The sequence below is a fragment of the Pseudozyma hubeiensis genome (genome assembly GCF_000403515.1).
Source record: "Pseudozyma hubeiensis SY62 DNA, scaffold: PHS59, whole genome shotgun sequence".
In the NCBI taxonomy this organism is placed as follows: Eukaryota; Fungi; Basidiomycota; class Ustilaginomycetes; order Ustilaginales; family Ustilaginaceae; genus Pseudozyma; species Pseudozyma hubeiensis.
Window position 1 is genome coordinate 43,150 of NW_012133841.1, and position 15,381 is coordinate 58,530.

The 15,381-nt window shown below is 56.4% G+C and overlaps 7 protein-coding genes across 7 annotated transcripts; 3 read left to right on the forward strand and 4 right to left on the reverse strand.

The window, feature by feature from the left end:
• Positions 1-240: 240 nt before the first annotated feature.
• On the reverse strand, positions 241-537 carry PHSY_006544 (hypothetical protein; the record flags this gene model as incomplete). The annotated part of the gene is made up of 1 exon (XM_012337144.1): positions 241-537. One exon carries the CDS (start codon positions 535-537, stop codon positions 241-243), a length of 297 nt encoding a protein of 98 aa, XP_012192534.1.
• A 469-nt stretch (positions 538-1,006) lies between these two features.
• Positions 1,007-2,296, forward strand: PHSY_006545 (hypothetical protein; the record flags this gene model as incomplete). The annotated part of the gene is made up of 1 exon (XM_012337145.1): positions 1,007-2,296. The coding sequence occupies one exon, from the start codon at positions 1,007-1,009 to the stop codon at positions 2,294-2,296; it is 1,290 nt and encodes a 429-aa protein (XP_012192535.1).
• Positions 2,297-2,366: 70 nt separating this feature from the next.
• PHSY_006546 (glycoside hydrolase) lies at positions 2,367-5,117 on the reverse strand (the record flags this gene model as incomplete). Its single annotated transcript, XM_012337146.1, has 1 exon — positions 2,367-5,117. One exon carries the CDS (start codon positions 5,115-5,117, stop codon positions 2,367-2,369), a length of 2,751 nt encoding a protein of 916 aa, XP_012192536.1.
• An 839-nt stretch (positions 5,118-5,956) lies between these two features.
• On the forward strand, positions 5,957-6,226 carry PHSY_006547 (DEAD/DEAH box helicase domain containing protein; the record flags this gene model as incomplete). The annotated part of the gene is made up of 1 exon (XM_012337147.1): positions 5,957-6,226. One exon carries the CDS (start codon positions 5,957-5,959, stop codon positions 6,224-6,226), a length of 270 nt encoding a protein of 89 aa, XP_012192537.1.
• Positions 6,227-6,789: 563 nt separating this feature from the next.
• On the reverse strand, positions 6,790-7,872 carry PHSY_006548 (hypothetical protein; the record flags this gene model as incomplete). The annotated part of the gene is made up of 1 exon (XM_012337148.1): positions 6,790-7,872. One exon carries the CDS (start codon positions 7,870-7,872, stop codon positions 6,790-6,792), a length of 1,083 nt encoding a protein of 360 aa, XP_012192538.1.
• An 811-nt stretch (positions 7,873-8,683) lies between these two features.
• PHSY_006549 (hypothetical protein) lies at positions 8,684-10,243 on the forward strand (the record flags this gene model as incomplete). The annotated part of the gene is made up of 1 exon (XM_012337149.1): positions 8,684-10,243. The coding sequence occupies one exon, from the start codon at positions 8,684-8,686 to the stop codon at positions 10,241-10,243; it is 1,560 nt and encodes a 519-aa protein (XP_012192539.1).
• Positions 10,244-10,348: 105 nt separating this feature from the next.
• On the reverse strand, positions 10,349-14,530 carry PHSY_006550 (hypothetical protein; the record flags this gene model as incomplete). Its single annotated transcript, XM_012337150.1, has 1 exon — positions 10,349-14,530. One exon carries the CDS (start codon positions 14,528-14,530, stop codon positions 10,349-10,351), a length of 4,182 nt encoding a protein of 1,393 aa, XP_012192540.1.
• Between the last annotated feature and the right edge of the window lie 851 nt (positions 14,531-15,381).

Genomic DNA, 15,381 nt, shown 5'->3' on the forward strand with positions numbered 1-15,381 from the left:
AAGCAGTGTTCAAGGTAGCGGAGAACGCCATTTCGATGCGTGAAAGCCGTGCAGTAAGTCTTTCGTGCAACACGGCGTTTCGTTGATTGTGAGGTCAGAATTCGTGTTTGCCGTGAAGCGCACATTCTTTTGCAGCCTTGAGACAGTGAATTTTTGAGAGACCGCTTTGATTCCCATCTGAATGACAGTAAGCGAGCAAACAGTTGGCTTCGAGCCGTTTTGGATTGCGAAAACGAGGCTTCATAGTGTGTATCGCCAAGCGTACTCGATAGCAACGACGCAACGCAGACGCCGCCGCTGGGCTTTGATGTCGGCGTATCGATGGTGATCGCTTCCGGCGTACGCCATGGCAACGACGCAATGCAAACGCCATTGCTGGGCTTTGCTGTCGGCGTACAGACGGCGGTCCTTTTCGAGTGATTGTTCCTTGCAAAAAACGCCATCGTTGCACAACTTTGAGGATGCCATGACTGGTATTTTGTCGCTCAGCCTCCCGGTACCAGCATGTATTGCACAGCACAGTCTCGAGCATGTCATGTCCTCGTCGTTTCTGTGCATCAAAAGACCTCCTTGGGCTGAATGAGGCTTTCGGTTGCTATGATACGTGCGAGGTGAGAAGCCGATATACCAAGAATGAGGGTTGTGAATGCTACCGTGACAGGAAAAAGGAGGGTATTGACGGCAATTCTCAACAGCGATGACTGCTGATATGCCTCTGATGGTCTGTTCGTCGCTTCAAAAGATACTCTCAATACACTTGTATCGTGAAATTTCGCTATAGCTTTGCTCACTTTGGCTGTGCAAATGCTTGTCGTCTGCTATAGAAACGTTTGATTCTCATACGAGTCCGTCGCAGGTGGTCTGAAAGGATATAAACCTCGCCCGTCGTGACCGACTTTCATCCTTCTAAGCATACAAATCTCAATCGCCTCTCCCCCCTCCCACCTCTACCAGCCCGGCCCCATCGCCTTGCCCACTTTGCCCCCAACAGGCCCTCTTTCCGACCATGCTTTGCGCCCCCGCCCAGATCGTCGAAGTTGACTCGGTCTCTCAGATTGTCACTACCAAAGGTGTCGATTACGAGGTGACTGTTTTGGCTGTCGATGCCCACGTTTTCTACAAGGAAAAGTACGGCCTGACGATTAGTAAAGGTCGTTGCTTCATCAATGGTAAGCTTGCTTCCGGTGACTTCTTCAAGAAGAGACGCGAGCTTCCCCGTTTTGTCTTTCCTGTCGAGATTCCTTCCAGTAAGTTGCTCTTCCTTCTCGGTGGCCCTTCTCGTAAGCCCATTGAACTGACACCTTACGTTTTTTTCTTCTTCACAGACATGGTACTCGACCATGCCGACCAACGTCCGCTCAACAACGTCCGCACAAACCTTTGTGTGGTCACTCAGTCGTTCAATACGATCAACTGCACCCGCAAGAAACAAAGCAAATACTTTGTCGGTGTCAGGAGGTCCAAGAACGGCAAGTTCAATGCGACCTGGGGGAAGAAGCAGCTGGGTACATTCGACACGGCTCGAATTGCAAAGACGGCTCGCATTCTTGTTGCTCGAGAGAAGGGAAAGGAGTGGGAGGACAGGGAGTTGGTTTTCACGCCGACGGTGAAAGAGATGGAGGCGGCTATTCGGGGTATTGAGAAACCGAAGAGGAAACGCCGTGTTGTTGGGACGGGGGGTCTGAATCTTCATGTCAGTGGACTTTGGCATGCCACTTTTCGGTCGAAACATCTCGGATACTTCAAGACGAAGGAGGAAGGGCAGGCTCACGTGGATGCAGCGAAGGAAGAGTACGAGAGGAAAAGGGAGGAAGAGGATGCAACGGTCGTCATTCCAAGGACCAAGGAGGGAAATTTTGCCTACCTAACGGCTCTAAACGGAGAGGAGGTCTTGGTCGATGACGACATCTACATCAAGATGTACCGCAACAAGATCTCTGTTGCAAAGGACGGGTACCCACGGTATCTGAACAGGTTTGTCCATCGGTCTGTTCTTGTGGACCCGTACAACACTTGGACGCATCACATGGACCATCGGAACGGAAACAAGCTGGACAATCGGAGGGCAAATCTACGCATCGTCCCTATCAAGATCAATGCAATGAACATCACGCGGGAGTCAAAGTCTGGTTACGCTGGTGTCAGACCAAGTGGCACTGGGAGGTTTGTAGGCTATGTTCAAAACACAAAAGTCTGGCCTCACAAACTGACTACTAGGACCTTTGACACGGCCGAGGAAGCTTATGCCTGGCGCTGTGCACTCCACAAGCAGATCTTTCCCGAGTTGTACGATTAGTTTAGATTCACTGTGATACCTTATGAGCAGCGATAAATTTCAAAAGTCCCGTCTTCGATTTTAGCTTCAATTAACACTGACCGAGCATCGAGTTGCCTGGGACCAATGCACCGTATCCACCTTTATCTGTGTCACCACTCCAAAGAGTTTTGTTCGCATTGAAGTAAGCCTCCTTATGAGCCTCGATATACGCCGCTGTAGGGGCGCTCTCCGGATCGCATCCGACGTTCTCCTCTCCCTCGACCTGCCAGACCCTCACGTAATCCACCAACATCTGTGCCGGCCAGTTCAAGTGTTTCCAGTCCACCGTGGTAAAGCTGGAGGAGATGCCCAAGTTCAGCAGGATGTACATGGGCTCGTACGGGATCGGTCGTTGACCGATCTGCGTACCGGCATCCGGTCCCAGCGCTTTCGAGTTCAACTGCCACATCGGTTGGCCGTCCACTGTCCAGAGAATGTACGAGTCCGGGTCGGAGCCCGGATTGTACTCGTATCCATACGAGGAGAATTGCTGCAGGGTGTCTTGATATGCTCCGCGCTTGGTGTAGACGAGAGCGGAAGCAGCTTGTTGGAGAGGGGAACCGGTGTAGGTGTTGAGAGCTGCATCCTGGGAGAAGAACTCGGTGGTGCCGGGACCGTCGGTGAGGTTGTATCCGGTGTTGAAGGGTGCGATCTGGGCAGACATGGAGGCGAAACCGCGGCTGCCACGGGTGTGGGATGCGGCTGCTTCGATAATGTCGATCTCGGGTGCGGAACGGCCGACCCATGTACCGTCGGCGTGTCGCGGCCCTGGATGGTCGAGTGAGTCGTGACACGTGCATCGGCTCAATCGTTGGCCGGGAAGGTAGGAGAGGTACGGACCGTACTTTTCGACGTACACACCTGTGGTCTGCGCAGCAATCGGTCCCGTACCATTCGCATACGTCTGGTTGGGCAGCGTGCCCACATCGCACGAATCGTACGTGTAGGGCCACATTCCATCCGTCGTAGCACCGTACCCAGCTCTTCCTAGATTCCCCATCGTCCAAGCTGCCGGCCACAATCCTGCAATGTCCGGCGCACCAGGCAGCACCATCGACACTTCGATGTACCCACCAGTAAAGCAGAACTGGTTCCAAGACTGCAACATTCCACCGCGGAAGTTGAGATTGTGCGTCGGAACCTGATCCAACGTGATCACGAGCGATCCGTTGGCGGTGGTGACAGCACTCGGATCGTACCACTCATAGTTCTCCGTACCCCAGTAGTGTAGATCCACCGCGGTCCAGAAGGGATCGTCTCCCGGGTAGAAGCTCCGGCCGTCGCGGTTGAACTCGTCACTGAAAACTAGGTTCATCTTTTTGCCGGATCCGTTGAGTGTGGTTCGCGTTCTGACGTTCTCGGGTGTATCAGGATCGATGAGGTCTCTGCCAATATTCAATTGGGCCACTTGACCGGTCGCATTGATACCTCCCAAGTTGAATCCGCCTTTGTTAGAGGTCTTTGATCTGGTCAACCAAGAGATGACCGGGTACCCACCGAACAACACCATCAGCCCCAACCCGATGATCGCCAACGTCCCGATGTTGAGCAAACCTCTCGGCGAAAACATCTGCTTGGCATTGGAAGCCTTGCGATCTTTCTCCGAGTCTGGTTCGTGGAGATAATCGTCCGGTTCGGATTCCGCGTCGTAATCGCCCCACATCTTGAAATCGTGTCCTGTCATAGAGGGTGAAAGCGACTTTGGCAGGTCGAGACTCGAAGCAGATGCGCCACTGAGCTTCTTCTCGTCGAAGTAGGATGCACTGGGTGAAGCGGTTGCAGAGAGCGGTGTTCGTGGGCCATTGGTGAAGCTGCCCGGGGTGTAGGGTCGACGGGGGCTGCTGGCAGAGTAGATGGAGCTGGACGAATCGTCGATGTTGAGGACGGGGACGAGGCCGGCGGAGAACGCGTCGGCTCTTGTGGCTGGATACTTGTCCTCGTGTAATACGAAGCTCGATGACCATGAAAGACCTTGTGCGTGACTCACACCGAGTCCGCCGAGGAGATGATGCGCCGAGGGTGGCTTGTATGTGCCTCCAGGAGAGGAAAGCGGGCTCGCCCCCGCAGAACGTGGCTGGGTCGATGGCCGAAGACCGCTCCCACTACCGCTCGAGCCTGCTCCTGAAGCACCTTGTTCGTGAGCAGGCTCATCGATGGCGATCGCGGTCTCTATCCGAAGACCGAGCTTGTTCGAAGTGTCCCTCATCCCAAGATGCGATTTGCGCTTCGAAGTGGATCCAAAGAGGCCGAGACCGTGCAAGACCTTTGAGTATCGCTTTGTGGATGCGGATGGCGAGTCTTCGGCGACGAGGTTCTGCTGTTCTTGCGCCTGCTTGAATGCTGTACTACCGGGAACAGTGATGGAGATGTCTGGGCTGTTGTACGGTGAAGCTGAACGAATCGCACCTCTATCTATGGTCGGCGAATCGTGACTAGTGTCTTTCGATGACGACGTTGCGGCCGATGCGTCGAACGAAGACCTTGAGCCAGCGAGATGCGCAAGCGATGGTGAATCGAAAGGACCTGGGGTCAGTCGAGGCGAAGCTGCGGACGGAAAGATGTTGGACTGCCTAGCGTCTGTCTGGCTGTTTCGCAGCGGGGCGGGAGATGGTAGCGAGTCGAGATACGGCAGACCCGATCCCCTATTACTTGGTTGATACGAGTCGAGGATTTCGGTTGAGGATACGTGGGAGGTGAAGGAGAGCGATACGGGCAGTTCGAACGAGCTGGCGTCCGAAGTTCGTCTTGCGGCTGCTGGCTGATCGGACGAGTGCCGCTCTGGCTGAGGTGTCTGTGACATGGCTCTCCCGTAGCGAAGCAAAAGAGATGCAGTGTTGCTGGGAAGCGGTTGCCAGGCGCGCGGATTGGAAGGACCCAGAGAGGGGAAGGCTCGGTCGAGCTCGAAAAGGTGGCGTGGGGATGATATAGTCTAGAGCAATCGCAAATGCAGCCAAGCATCAACGACTCGATGTCAAAAGCGGGCTCGGCGTTTGCGATGCCAATCTTCCGTGCAACGGATGCCATGTGTCAGTCTCGCGGTGCAGGGAGGGCTTGCACAAGCCATTCAACCGCAGATCACGCGAGGCTGCTTTAGGGGCTGTACTAAAGTTTTCTCGCAGGTCATTGGCGTCGAGTGCAAGAGCTTCACGGACAGTGAGTTCTGCGGCACAGGTAGACAAGGGCAAGCATTCGAGGAGCGGCGGTCAACTCGCATCTCCGGGTGGAACGCATTGCATCCGACGTGCGGCACGATCTTCGAACCGGGCTTGCCATTCGAGGCTTGCACTAGACAAGTGCTCAAGCCCAGACTCAAAAGCAGCTGACATGCTTCGGGACGGATCGACCATCTCGGTGGCATTGAGGCTAGCCATTTAGCGCAAGGAGAGACACTGCAGAAATTGATCTGCCAAACTTCAATTAGGGTTTGAAACCTCGCATACCGAGAGACATGCACCTTGGCTCGGAATCTCTTTCCTGTCCTCATCAAGACGAGCTGGAGAGTAGCACCGAGCGGCAAAAGGGCAATCTGCGATAAAGTGTTAGAGAGGAATGTATTCAACGCTCGGGATGGCGAGCCGCGGTGTGTGTTTGCTGACTGGCTTGGTGCAGACTGTGGCGGAACGCACTTAGGCGCGTCAAATGTTCGCGGAGTCGGAGTGTCAAATTCTGCAGGATTCGTGCAGCTTTTTGCCAGCGTCGAGTGAGGAATCGACGCGTTGCTACCGGCCTCGGACGCGGTACAGTCGGGAACTGCTCACGCAGACGTTGGTGCGAATCACCCTCCGAAGCGGTCGGGTCTGCGGTTTGCATCTCGAGACAGCCCATCTCGCTTGGGCGTGCGAGGACCGAATGATCTTCGAGCTGCACCACTTTTTGTCTTGGCCTACAATCGCGTGGCGAACAGCTTGACCGGCGGGCCTGTCAAAGCACCAAGCAACGACGCAATCGGCTGGCGGTTTCCACTTTGCAGACATCAACCCCGAGCTGCATGCACCCACCACCTCTCGCTGGGCAAAAAGTTGGCCAGCCATCCGCTCCCTCTGTCCGCGATTCTCTCCCTTCCACTCGGCCATGGGCTTCTCCATCGCATCCATGACATCACGATCATTTACCTTCCCGTTCCGCAAACATTGAACAGCGATGTCAGAAAGTGCGGCTCGAGAAAGCGAGGATTGCAATTTGAAGCGGACGGAGATGCCTGAGCCACGTGTGCTGCTCAAAAACGCGCCCTAAATTTTCAAATCTTTCGAGTCCAAAGAAGACTTAACATTTTGCATAACCGCCGGCTATTTCTCTGCCTCAGTTTGATGAGCACTTTTTACCAATATGCACCTCAAGGACACAATTTCTCGCCGAAATCAAGATGCAGCCTGCTCTATAGAAGCGTACTCGATCTTGCGAAGAAGCTAGACCGCTGTCACACGGAGTTCAAGCCTGGGTTTGGAATGATTGGCAATTCAATCTCCCAGTGATCATCGTTGCCGCTTCGTACCGGCACGAACTCTCGCACTGGCGCTTGCCCCCGCCGTCCTGCCTGCAGCCGGTTGGATGCTACCTTCTTCCTCCTCGCTCTCGCCTGTTGCCACTTCTCCTTCCTCTGTCCTCTGCCTCTTCCTTGGCGTGTTGCTGTTCGATGCAGCGGCGGTCGCGACGGAAGATCCGTCTGCAACTTCACCTTCCTCGTCTGAGGCTGTCATGGCGGTCGAATCGCGCTTTCGCCGCGTCGAAGATGTGCTGCTCGTCACAGCCGTCGAGGACGGACGGAAGGTGGGTGCCGATGGGTTGAGGGTCGGTGGTGCTGGAACGTCATCTGCAGCGAGTGGTCTACGAGGCGTAGAGCTCCCGCTTCTACTCGCGGAAAGACCCTGTACGGCTTCCTCCTCTTCGCCTTCTTCTGGTCCATCTTCCGTTTCTTCCTGACGAGTTTTGCTTCTGCCTCCACTTTCCGAGACATCGTCTCCTGCGCCATTCGTCCCCGTAGCCGCAGCGCCCTCCGCCGTCTCGCCATCGGCATCACCATCCGCCCTCTCGACCTCCCTCCTCTCCCTCTCGCCCACCTCATTTCCAACATCAACCCTCAGCGTATCCAATACGCCAATCGCCTCGCCCGTCCTCTCCGCAGCCTTCTCCGACATCACCGCGTACTTTTCCCTCTCCGCCCTCACCCCTTCCAGCTGCTCGCTCAACCTCGTCAGCGATTCCTCCAGTTCCTTCCTCGTCGGCAGCTTCACAATCTCTCCTGCCACCACGTCGTATTCCAGCTTGTTCTTCCGCTCGCGTCGTACATCTTGCAGCTTCTGCTTGAGCGCGTGGATTCGCTGCTGTGTAGCTTGCTGCTCGAGCTCGATCTCGGTTAGCTCGGAGGTGTAGGATTGGATCTCGACCTGACACGTTCCGTGGGCGATAGAGGAGAGGCGTTGCAGCTGAAGACGGAAGGCTTCGAGATCGGCTTTGAAGGAGAGTCGCGAGGATGAGACGGATTCGACATCTTTGCTGGCGAGCAAGAGGGTGAGCTTCTTGACTAGACGGCGAAGGGATCGCTCGTCGACCTGCATGCGTTGCTTGATGATGCTTTCTTGTTGTTCGCTAGTGAGCGGCTGGAGCGCCGTGCGTGATGAGGAGGCCATGATTGCTTCTGTGAACGATGTGTGAGAGGCTGTGCTTAGTCTCCGCAACCTCCCGCAAGTGTGTGTGAGAGATTGGGAAAGGATACCGCAACGATGATAATGGTAAGGAGGAAGAGAGGTACAATCTGCCCAAAGCGAGCAGATCCGACTTCCGTGCTTGTACCGATTCTTGTTGATAAGAAATTGTTAGACCACCGATCTTCATTCTTGACCACAAAAAAAACGGGCCTTTGTCGCCAACTGAAAGCGTTCTTCTCATTTCCCTTTGTCGACCTGTCTGACAGCGCCGTCCCACTCATGACATGCACCTGTGGGCGTAATGAAGCATGCCATGCCCTTTGTCTGTCATACGCTACCCTTTGTAGGCTCTGCTTGCTAAAGCATTGATGCTTAGCTTGCAAGCACGGTTGAGAAGGGCTGCTGAAGATGTCCGCGACTCTGGTCGATGCCGAGAGACAATGGTCATACACCGGCGGGTGAGTCTGCATACGTTTCAATACTTTTGTGTGCAAGAAGCTCATCGAGGCCAGAATCTGGCCCACTGTCCGCCTACGGGCAACGCCTTCCTCCTCCTCATCATCTTTGATCTTGTACCTTCCACCATCTCGATAGTTTTCAGTCTTCAATCGCGGACCATCACTTCTCTTTGACAGAGATCAACTCACGTTCTCTAGACATCATAGACGGCTGGACCGTCTCTCTCTCTTTCTTTCTCTCTTTACTCTTCCCTCAGCGCACCATGTTCATTCCACCATACCTCCAGCGATGGGCGCTGCTCAACCTGATCCGAGTCCTCACCATCGTCTCGTGCATCCTCTTCATCTCCTCCATCATCCGAACCCTCGTCATCAACTTCAACCACTATCCGCCACCCCTCTCCTTCTCCACCTCCTCTTCCTCCTACTACCCTTCCACCGACATCCCCACCACCTTCCTCGGTGTGTTCTGGTCGACACTCCATCATTCTTCCATCCTGCTCGTCCTGCTCACCGTCATCCTGTCCGAACTTTCGCTCCCAATCCCTCTGCTCAACCGCTTGTTCAAGAACACGCTTCCCTTTTTAGGTCCAAACTGGGGAACAGATTTCCTGGGGGTCCTGCTGATCTTGGTTGCAGGGGACAGTTTGAGTAGGGGCGATGTCGGAGGCAGGTTCGCAGAGATCAGCGCTTGGGTGGTGGCGAGTTTGGGAGTGGCGAATGTCGCGGTGGGCGTGGCGTGGAGGGCAAAGGCCAAGGTGGTGAGGAGTCCAATGGGATGGAAGGCCGAGGTGGCGGAGAAGCTGGAGAAGTTGGCGGATGCGAAGAGGGACGCGGAGAGGGTAGTGGATGGTCTACCGCTTCCGATCAGCAGTAGGAAAGGGACGGGAAAAGGGAAAGTGAATGTAGACGGGTTGAAGAGTGTCATCGGTGGAGTTGGGAAGAAGGTCATGGAGAAGATAGAAGAGAGTCAAGAGAAAAGGAACAGGGAGAAGAAAGGACAGGAGGAGGATGTCGAAAAGACAGGTGCTCCGGCGATGTCGATCTTTACTCCAACCCTACCGTCTGCGGTTGTCGCCTCCAGAGTCACGCCGCCCCCAGCTGCAGCTGCCAACCCTGCAACAGCTTCCGCAACGATAACCTCTCGTCATGCGTTTTCGACCACTACGCGTCGTACATCATCCAGCAGCTCCTCCTACACCACCTCTTCCACAACTACATTTGATCGCGATCAACCAACACATCCACCACCCCTGCTCACCACCACCTTCAGCTCTCCCCTCTCCCGCACATGGCCCCTTTCTCCACCACCTCGAACAACGCTCAAAACCGTCCGATTCACACCCTCCCCCACCCCGCACTACCCCTCCACCACAGTCGACTCGCTCCGCGCTGGAGTCGAAACCACCCTTCCTCCCTCACCCCTCGTCGTCGAAGGATCCAACTTCCACCTCCTCGCACCACCACCCTCCACATCATCCAAATCCACCACTTCGACCGAGTACCACCTTCTCGCTCCACCACCTCTAAACCTTTCCCAAAGCAACGACTCGAACGGATCTCGGGTGGGGTTGATCGACGGCGAACGCTCACCTTCCGTGCTAGCCTCGCTCAAAGCAGCCATGCTCGAGGCCCAGGCGAAAGCCAGTCCCAGCAAAAAAAGTCTCTACCTCGGCAGCAGTAAGTGGAGAGAAGAGTATGCGGCTTTGACCGGTGCGACACCCTCCGACTGTCACGGCGGGGATGAGGAAAAGGTCCAACCGCATCACGGGAGTGAAAAGGAGAAAACGGAGAAAGACGGTCGGCCATACAACTTTCTATAACGTTTCAATCACACACACACACATCTGTATATTATGCCAAATGCCAAACGTCATCAAACGATAGAGTTTCAACACGCATCCCCTTGCAAACAGCTCCAATTCCATTCAAATGCGCTCGTAGAACAACATGTACGCCTTCGCCTTCAACACCTCCTCAATCGTCGCCGCCCTCACCACTGTATCCGAAGTGTAAACCCATCGTCTACCGTCATCCCGCTTCCTCGGATCCACATCGTCATCATCGTCATCTCCCTCGCCATCCCGCCCGTCCACATGTCGGTGGGCATTGCTCTTGTCGCTAGCTACCGTGGCTACAGCGGGAGTTGGTTCGAGCGGCGTCATCGTCCCCGTTGTGGGTGTTGCGCTTCCCGGAGTAGCTTGAATCGACGGAAGAACGCTTTCATTCGTGTTTGCGTGCGACTGCTCGAGCTCGTCGAGACTGTCCCAGCTAGCCATGGGTCTGAGTTGCGGTCGAGGTCGAACGAGTTTGGGTCCCTGGGAAGCGGAAGACTCGCTTTCGCTGGCCGTCTTGCCATAGCCGTCGGTCTCGAGGGACGAGATGGATGTCTGTGGCGCAATGTCGTGCGACGACGAGCCAGAGACGCTGCTTGACGAGGGAACGCTGCTCATGGCGACCGACGACGAGACGGGCGCTGCCGACGCGGGTCGAACGGGTACGGGCAGTGGGGCAGGCGAGGCTGCGTTGGATCGCGAAGGCTTGAAGAATCCAAAGCCTCCTCCACTGGCCGCTGTCGTCGGATTGGCGCTCAGAGGAGCCGGCGTGTTCGATCGACTGGTTGGCGCGGAACGTGCCACCATCTCTTTTGGCCTGTCCTTGAGCTTGATGCGGTCCGACAAGACATATGCGGTATAGTGACCGGCAGACAACGAGCCCTGATGTACGATCACCGCGTACAACCTATACTCGGTCTTGGGCCTGCGAATCACCGATGGCACAATCTCGTGGCCGTTGGAAGAATGCACCTTGGGACCTTCGTCCAAATCTCCGCCTCGCGCTCCTTGCGCAGGCGAACGATGATCGCTGATATGCCACGACCACATGCCGTGCTTCTTGCCCTTCTTGCCTCCTTCATGCACTCGTTGGTGGCGTTTGCCGTGCCTGTTAGACACCTCGACCTTGACATGGCGTGCGTCGACGCCGGCATGGGTCGCCTCCTCTTCTGCGCGCTTGCGGATAGCGAGCGGATCACTTGAAGCCTTCAGACGCCCACGCCGGTCGTACTCCTCTCTTGGCGGTGCCAGCCACGGCGTGATGTCGAGATACTCGGGGAACGTGACCTGATCATCGATCTTTTTGAACCCTGCCAGTCCGGAGACGAAGCCGCGTCCTGTAGCTTGGAATCGCTTGAGATGGAAGATGAGCACCGGTGGAGCTGACGCAATCAGGTAACGTTTGAGCGCACGACGAGGCAGGCTCTGAGCCGATCGTTTCGACCTTTGCTCCGCGGCCTCGGACTTTTCGGTGCCTTCGGCTTCGGTGTCTGTGCCTTCCACAGTGGAGGCATTCGACTCATCCATGCCAGTCGAGAAGCCAGACGCATCCGTCTCTGTACCCGTGTCGTACCCGTTGCTGGGTGCAAGACGATCCCGGTTCCGAGCTGCTGCTTCTACGCTGCTGTAACTCGACAAGGATCCTCTCTTGTGATGCGTCACCTGTCCATTGGTGCCGTTCGAAGCTGGTGACGTGGAAGCGGATCCTGCATAGTCTCTCGCGACCACACTGCCGTCGATGCCGCTGCTGCTGCGGGATCTCTGCTCCTTGGGCTCAAAATTGTCCATCGATGCATCGGCCGAGGTCATCGAGATGGTGGGAATATCCGATCGCTGCAGCGAGGGTTGCGAAGCGCTGGACCCGGTCATGATGGAATCGACGCTGCTGCTTGCAAGCGTGCTCTGGCTCGCCGAGGTTGCCATGCTGGTGCCCACGGATCGACTCGTCAGCGTCTCATCTCCTACTATAGAGGGCGCTTTCTTCTGGTCCTGCGTATCTTTGCTTCTCTCGAAATCCGACTCGCCGTCCGAACTGCTGGGCTCGCTTCCCTCCTCGTCGTCGACCTCGGCAGATGCGACACCTTTGCGTCTGCGACGTCGACGAATCTGCTCGCGTTCGTGCGCATCAGGAGGATTGGCCAATCGCCAGCAGTTCTTGCAAGCAAAGCTATTGTCACCATCGAGGACTTCTACGCTCGTGAACTGGCGCAGGGAGGCAATCAAACCTGTCGTGGACTGCTCCTCTCGAACCTTGAGGCGGCGCTTGGCACCTTGCGATCTAGGGTTGGGCTCGAACTCGGCAGCGGGGTCGCGATGTCGTGCTCCTGTGCCGACAGAGCGAAAGAAGCCGTGCAGAGGCTTACCTTGAGCTGCGGCAGCGGTGACGACGGTGTCAAGGAGCGGCGAAGGCGCGCCTGGCTTGCGAGAGGCAGCTGCGTTGGGGTGAGTGCTGGCTGGATCGTCTGCCATGATGCGAGCGATGTAGGCGGATTGATGAGACGACGATTTGGTGGGTCGAAGTGAGGGGCGCATGCCGCCGGCAAAGGGGAGCGCGGCGGAGCGGTCCCCACCAGGTGGATGCGGGCTCGTCTCGCGACTGCTGGCGTCGGTGGCTGTAGCACCCGTAGCGGCGCTGCCAAGCATCCTGGCCACCCTAGTGCCCGTTCGCGCGTCACCGGTATCTTCGCCAGCCGAGGGAGGTGCGGAGTCAACGTAGGGTCTGGGAGCAGAGGTGGGCGCCAAGGAGAGCGAAGCCATGTCGGGGAAGTCGGGCTCCATCTCGCTGCCCGAGGTGGCGCCTAGCTTCTCGTGACGACCACTGCTCTTGCGTAGGCTGCGTGTACGCAGCTGGAAGCGTCCACGACCGCCTTCATCGGGCGAAAGCAAGCCGCTCGACTTTTTGAATTTGACTGCGTTCGAATCAGCATCGCTGGCTTCGGTCTCGCTGTACCGAGGGGTGCCGACCGGAGTGACCACATTTGAGCCGCTGGCGGCGGTGGCAGCGGCGGCCGACTTGCGATCTACGATGGTCCGACCCTGCGTAGCACGCCTCCAACGGTCAGCCATGCTGCGAAGACGATCTCGTTTGCGCGACTTGGGGTTGTTGGCGTCGTCGCGCAGACTGAGGCTGATGTCGTAGAAGTCCTCATAGGTGTGCGAAACCTTCTTGCATCCTTCGCAGACGACCATGCTGGCAAGTTTGCCGCAAAAGAGAAGGTCGAGGAACGGAAGCAGTTGTTCCTCGGTCGGCGTTTGCGTAGTTGGGGCCAGCGCATCTGCAGGCGCAGACTCTGGCGACTGGGACCCGATCTGACCGTTTTCGACGTCAGTCGCAGTGAGTCGACTGGTTGGCGATGCCGTCGCTTCTGCTGCCGCTGTTGCCGCAGCCGGTGTCGTCGCGGACGAACTGCTGATCTTGGCCTTCTTGTTGGGCGGCGGCGGACGCATCTTTTTGATGAGGTCGAGCTCCTCCATTCGGCAAGCGTCCAGAAGATGACGCATGAGCTCGTGACCATCCTGCTGGCCGTACTCGAGGTACTGATCGTACTTCTTTCCGATCTGGTTGAGGAGACGCTTGGGGTTGACGTTGACCGAAGCACGCGACTTGTGACCGTCTGTCCAGAACTTCTCGAGTACGTGTCGGAAAGCCGTGTTGAGCGGCAGATCAAGCACGTCTGGCTCGTATGCGGGACTGGTAGAGCACGAGGTGGAATGTTTTTGTGCAGGGGGAGTAGCCGAGGCAGCAGGCAAAGGCAACTTGCCAGGTTTGATGGTTGCTATCGGGTAATGCGCTGGAAGTGTGTTGAGCGATGCCAGAGAAGAATCGAGGCTGCCGCTGGGGTTGGGGGGATTGTCGATGCGGCGTCCGTGCTCTCCATCGCACACGCGAAGGGCGGGGCTCTGAGACCGGTTCGGCCATTGGTTGTGTCTGGAAGAAGCGAGAGCAGCCGCTGTCGGTACCTGTGAGGGCTCGTCGGAGAATGCAGCCGAGACAGGAGGACCTTGAATGAGCAAGCGAAAGTCGCGCGTGTTTGCGATGGACTGAAGGACCGAGTTGAGGAAGCAAGTGTTTCCAAGGTTGAGAATGCCAGGGTGGAAGGAAGGGTCGTACTCGTTGGCGGGTTTGACGTGTTTGGAGCTCGAGGCGGTGAAGGAGCCACCGAGCAGACCCGGGAAAGATGAGGAAGACGAAGAGGAAGACGCTTGCTGAGACGCGGAAGAGGCGACAGGGGTGACAAAGCGCGAGCCACTGCCCGGGTAAAGCGGATTGCCCATGCTGGCGCCACAGAGCAGCTCGTTGCAAGAATCAAGGAGCCGTCCGATCGGGATTGGAGGGGAGCGGCGACGAGCGACAGCCGGTGCGGGCCTTGTTGGTGGATTCCGGATGATCAGCGATGCATGGAGTGCGAGCAGCAGACGCCAATTGAGAGCCAAATGGAAGAAGAACGGTGAGTCTTATGACTGTCGATTGCCTGAATGTTTCCTCCGAAGGTTCCTGTGAAGGGTATTGGAGAATGTACGAAAAATGACGGAGGTTTTCCCAAGACGGCGAGTGCGAGCGGCACGGAAGGAAGGATAGGATGCAAAGTCTATAAGCAGGCAAGATCAGAAACGAGGCAGGCCGAAACGAACAAGAGAGCCCGACGCCCGAAGAGAAGGATGAGGATGTCGAGGGCGATTCGGAATACAAGCCTTCACACGCCGTCTGGGGTTGAACCAATCGACGGATGGAAAGCTAGTCGGTCGCCAATGAAAGGTAGAGGTGGAGGAGATGAAGAGGGTCCGAAAGAAGGAGGCGGCGTCGTTGCGACTGTCTTGTGCGCATAGCAAACAATGAATCGTCTTTGGCAGTGATGGGATTGACCTCGAAGCGGGGGCCCATCGAGAACGGCAGCGCCGACTGAGCTCCGAGTAACAGCAGGCTGCAGACCAGTCAAAAGTCAAACTGACTCAAGTTAGCAGGTGTTGAGGCCACGAATTCCGATTTTTAGAGTTTCTTGTGTTTGAGGTCGGAGACGAGGCTGGCTAAGCTCGGTCCTCGTCACTCGTGGCCAGGCCCGCCCGGCCATCTGATTAATTACTCTAAAATATCACTTTACCCAAACAAAACGGCGCCAGAAAGCCGT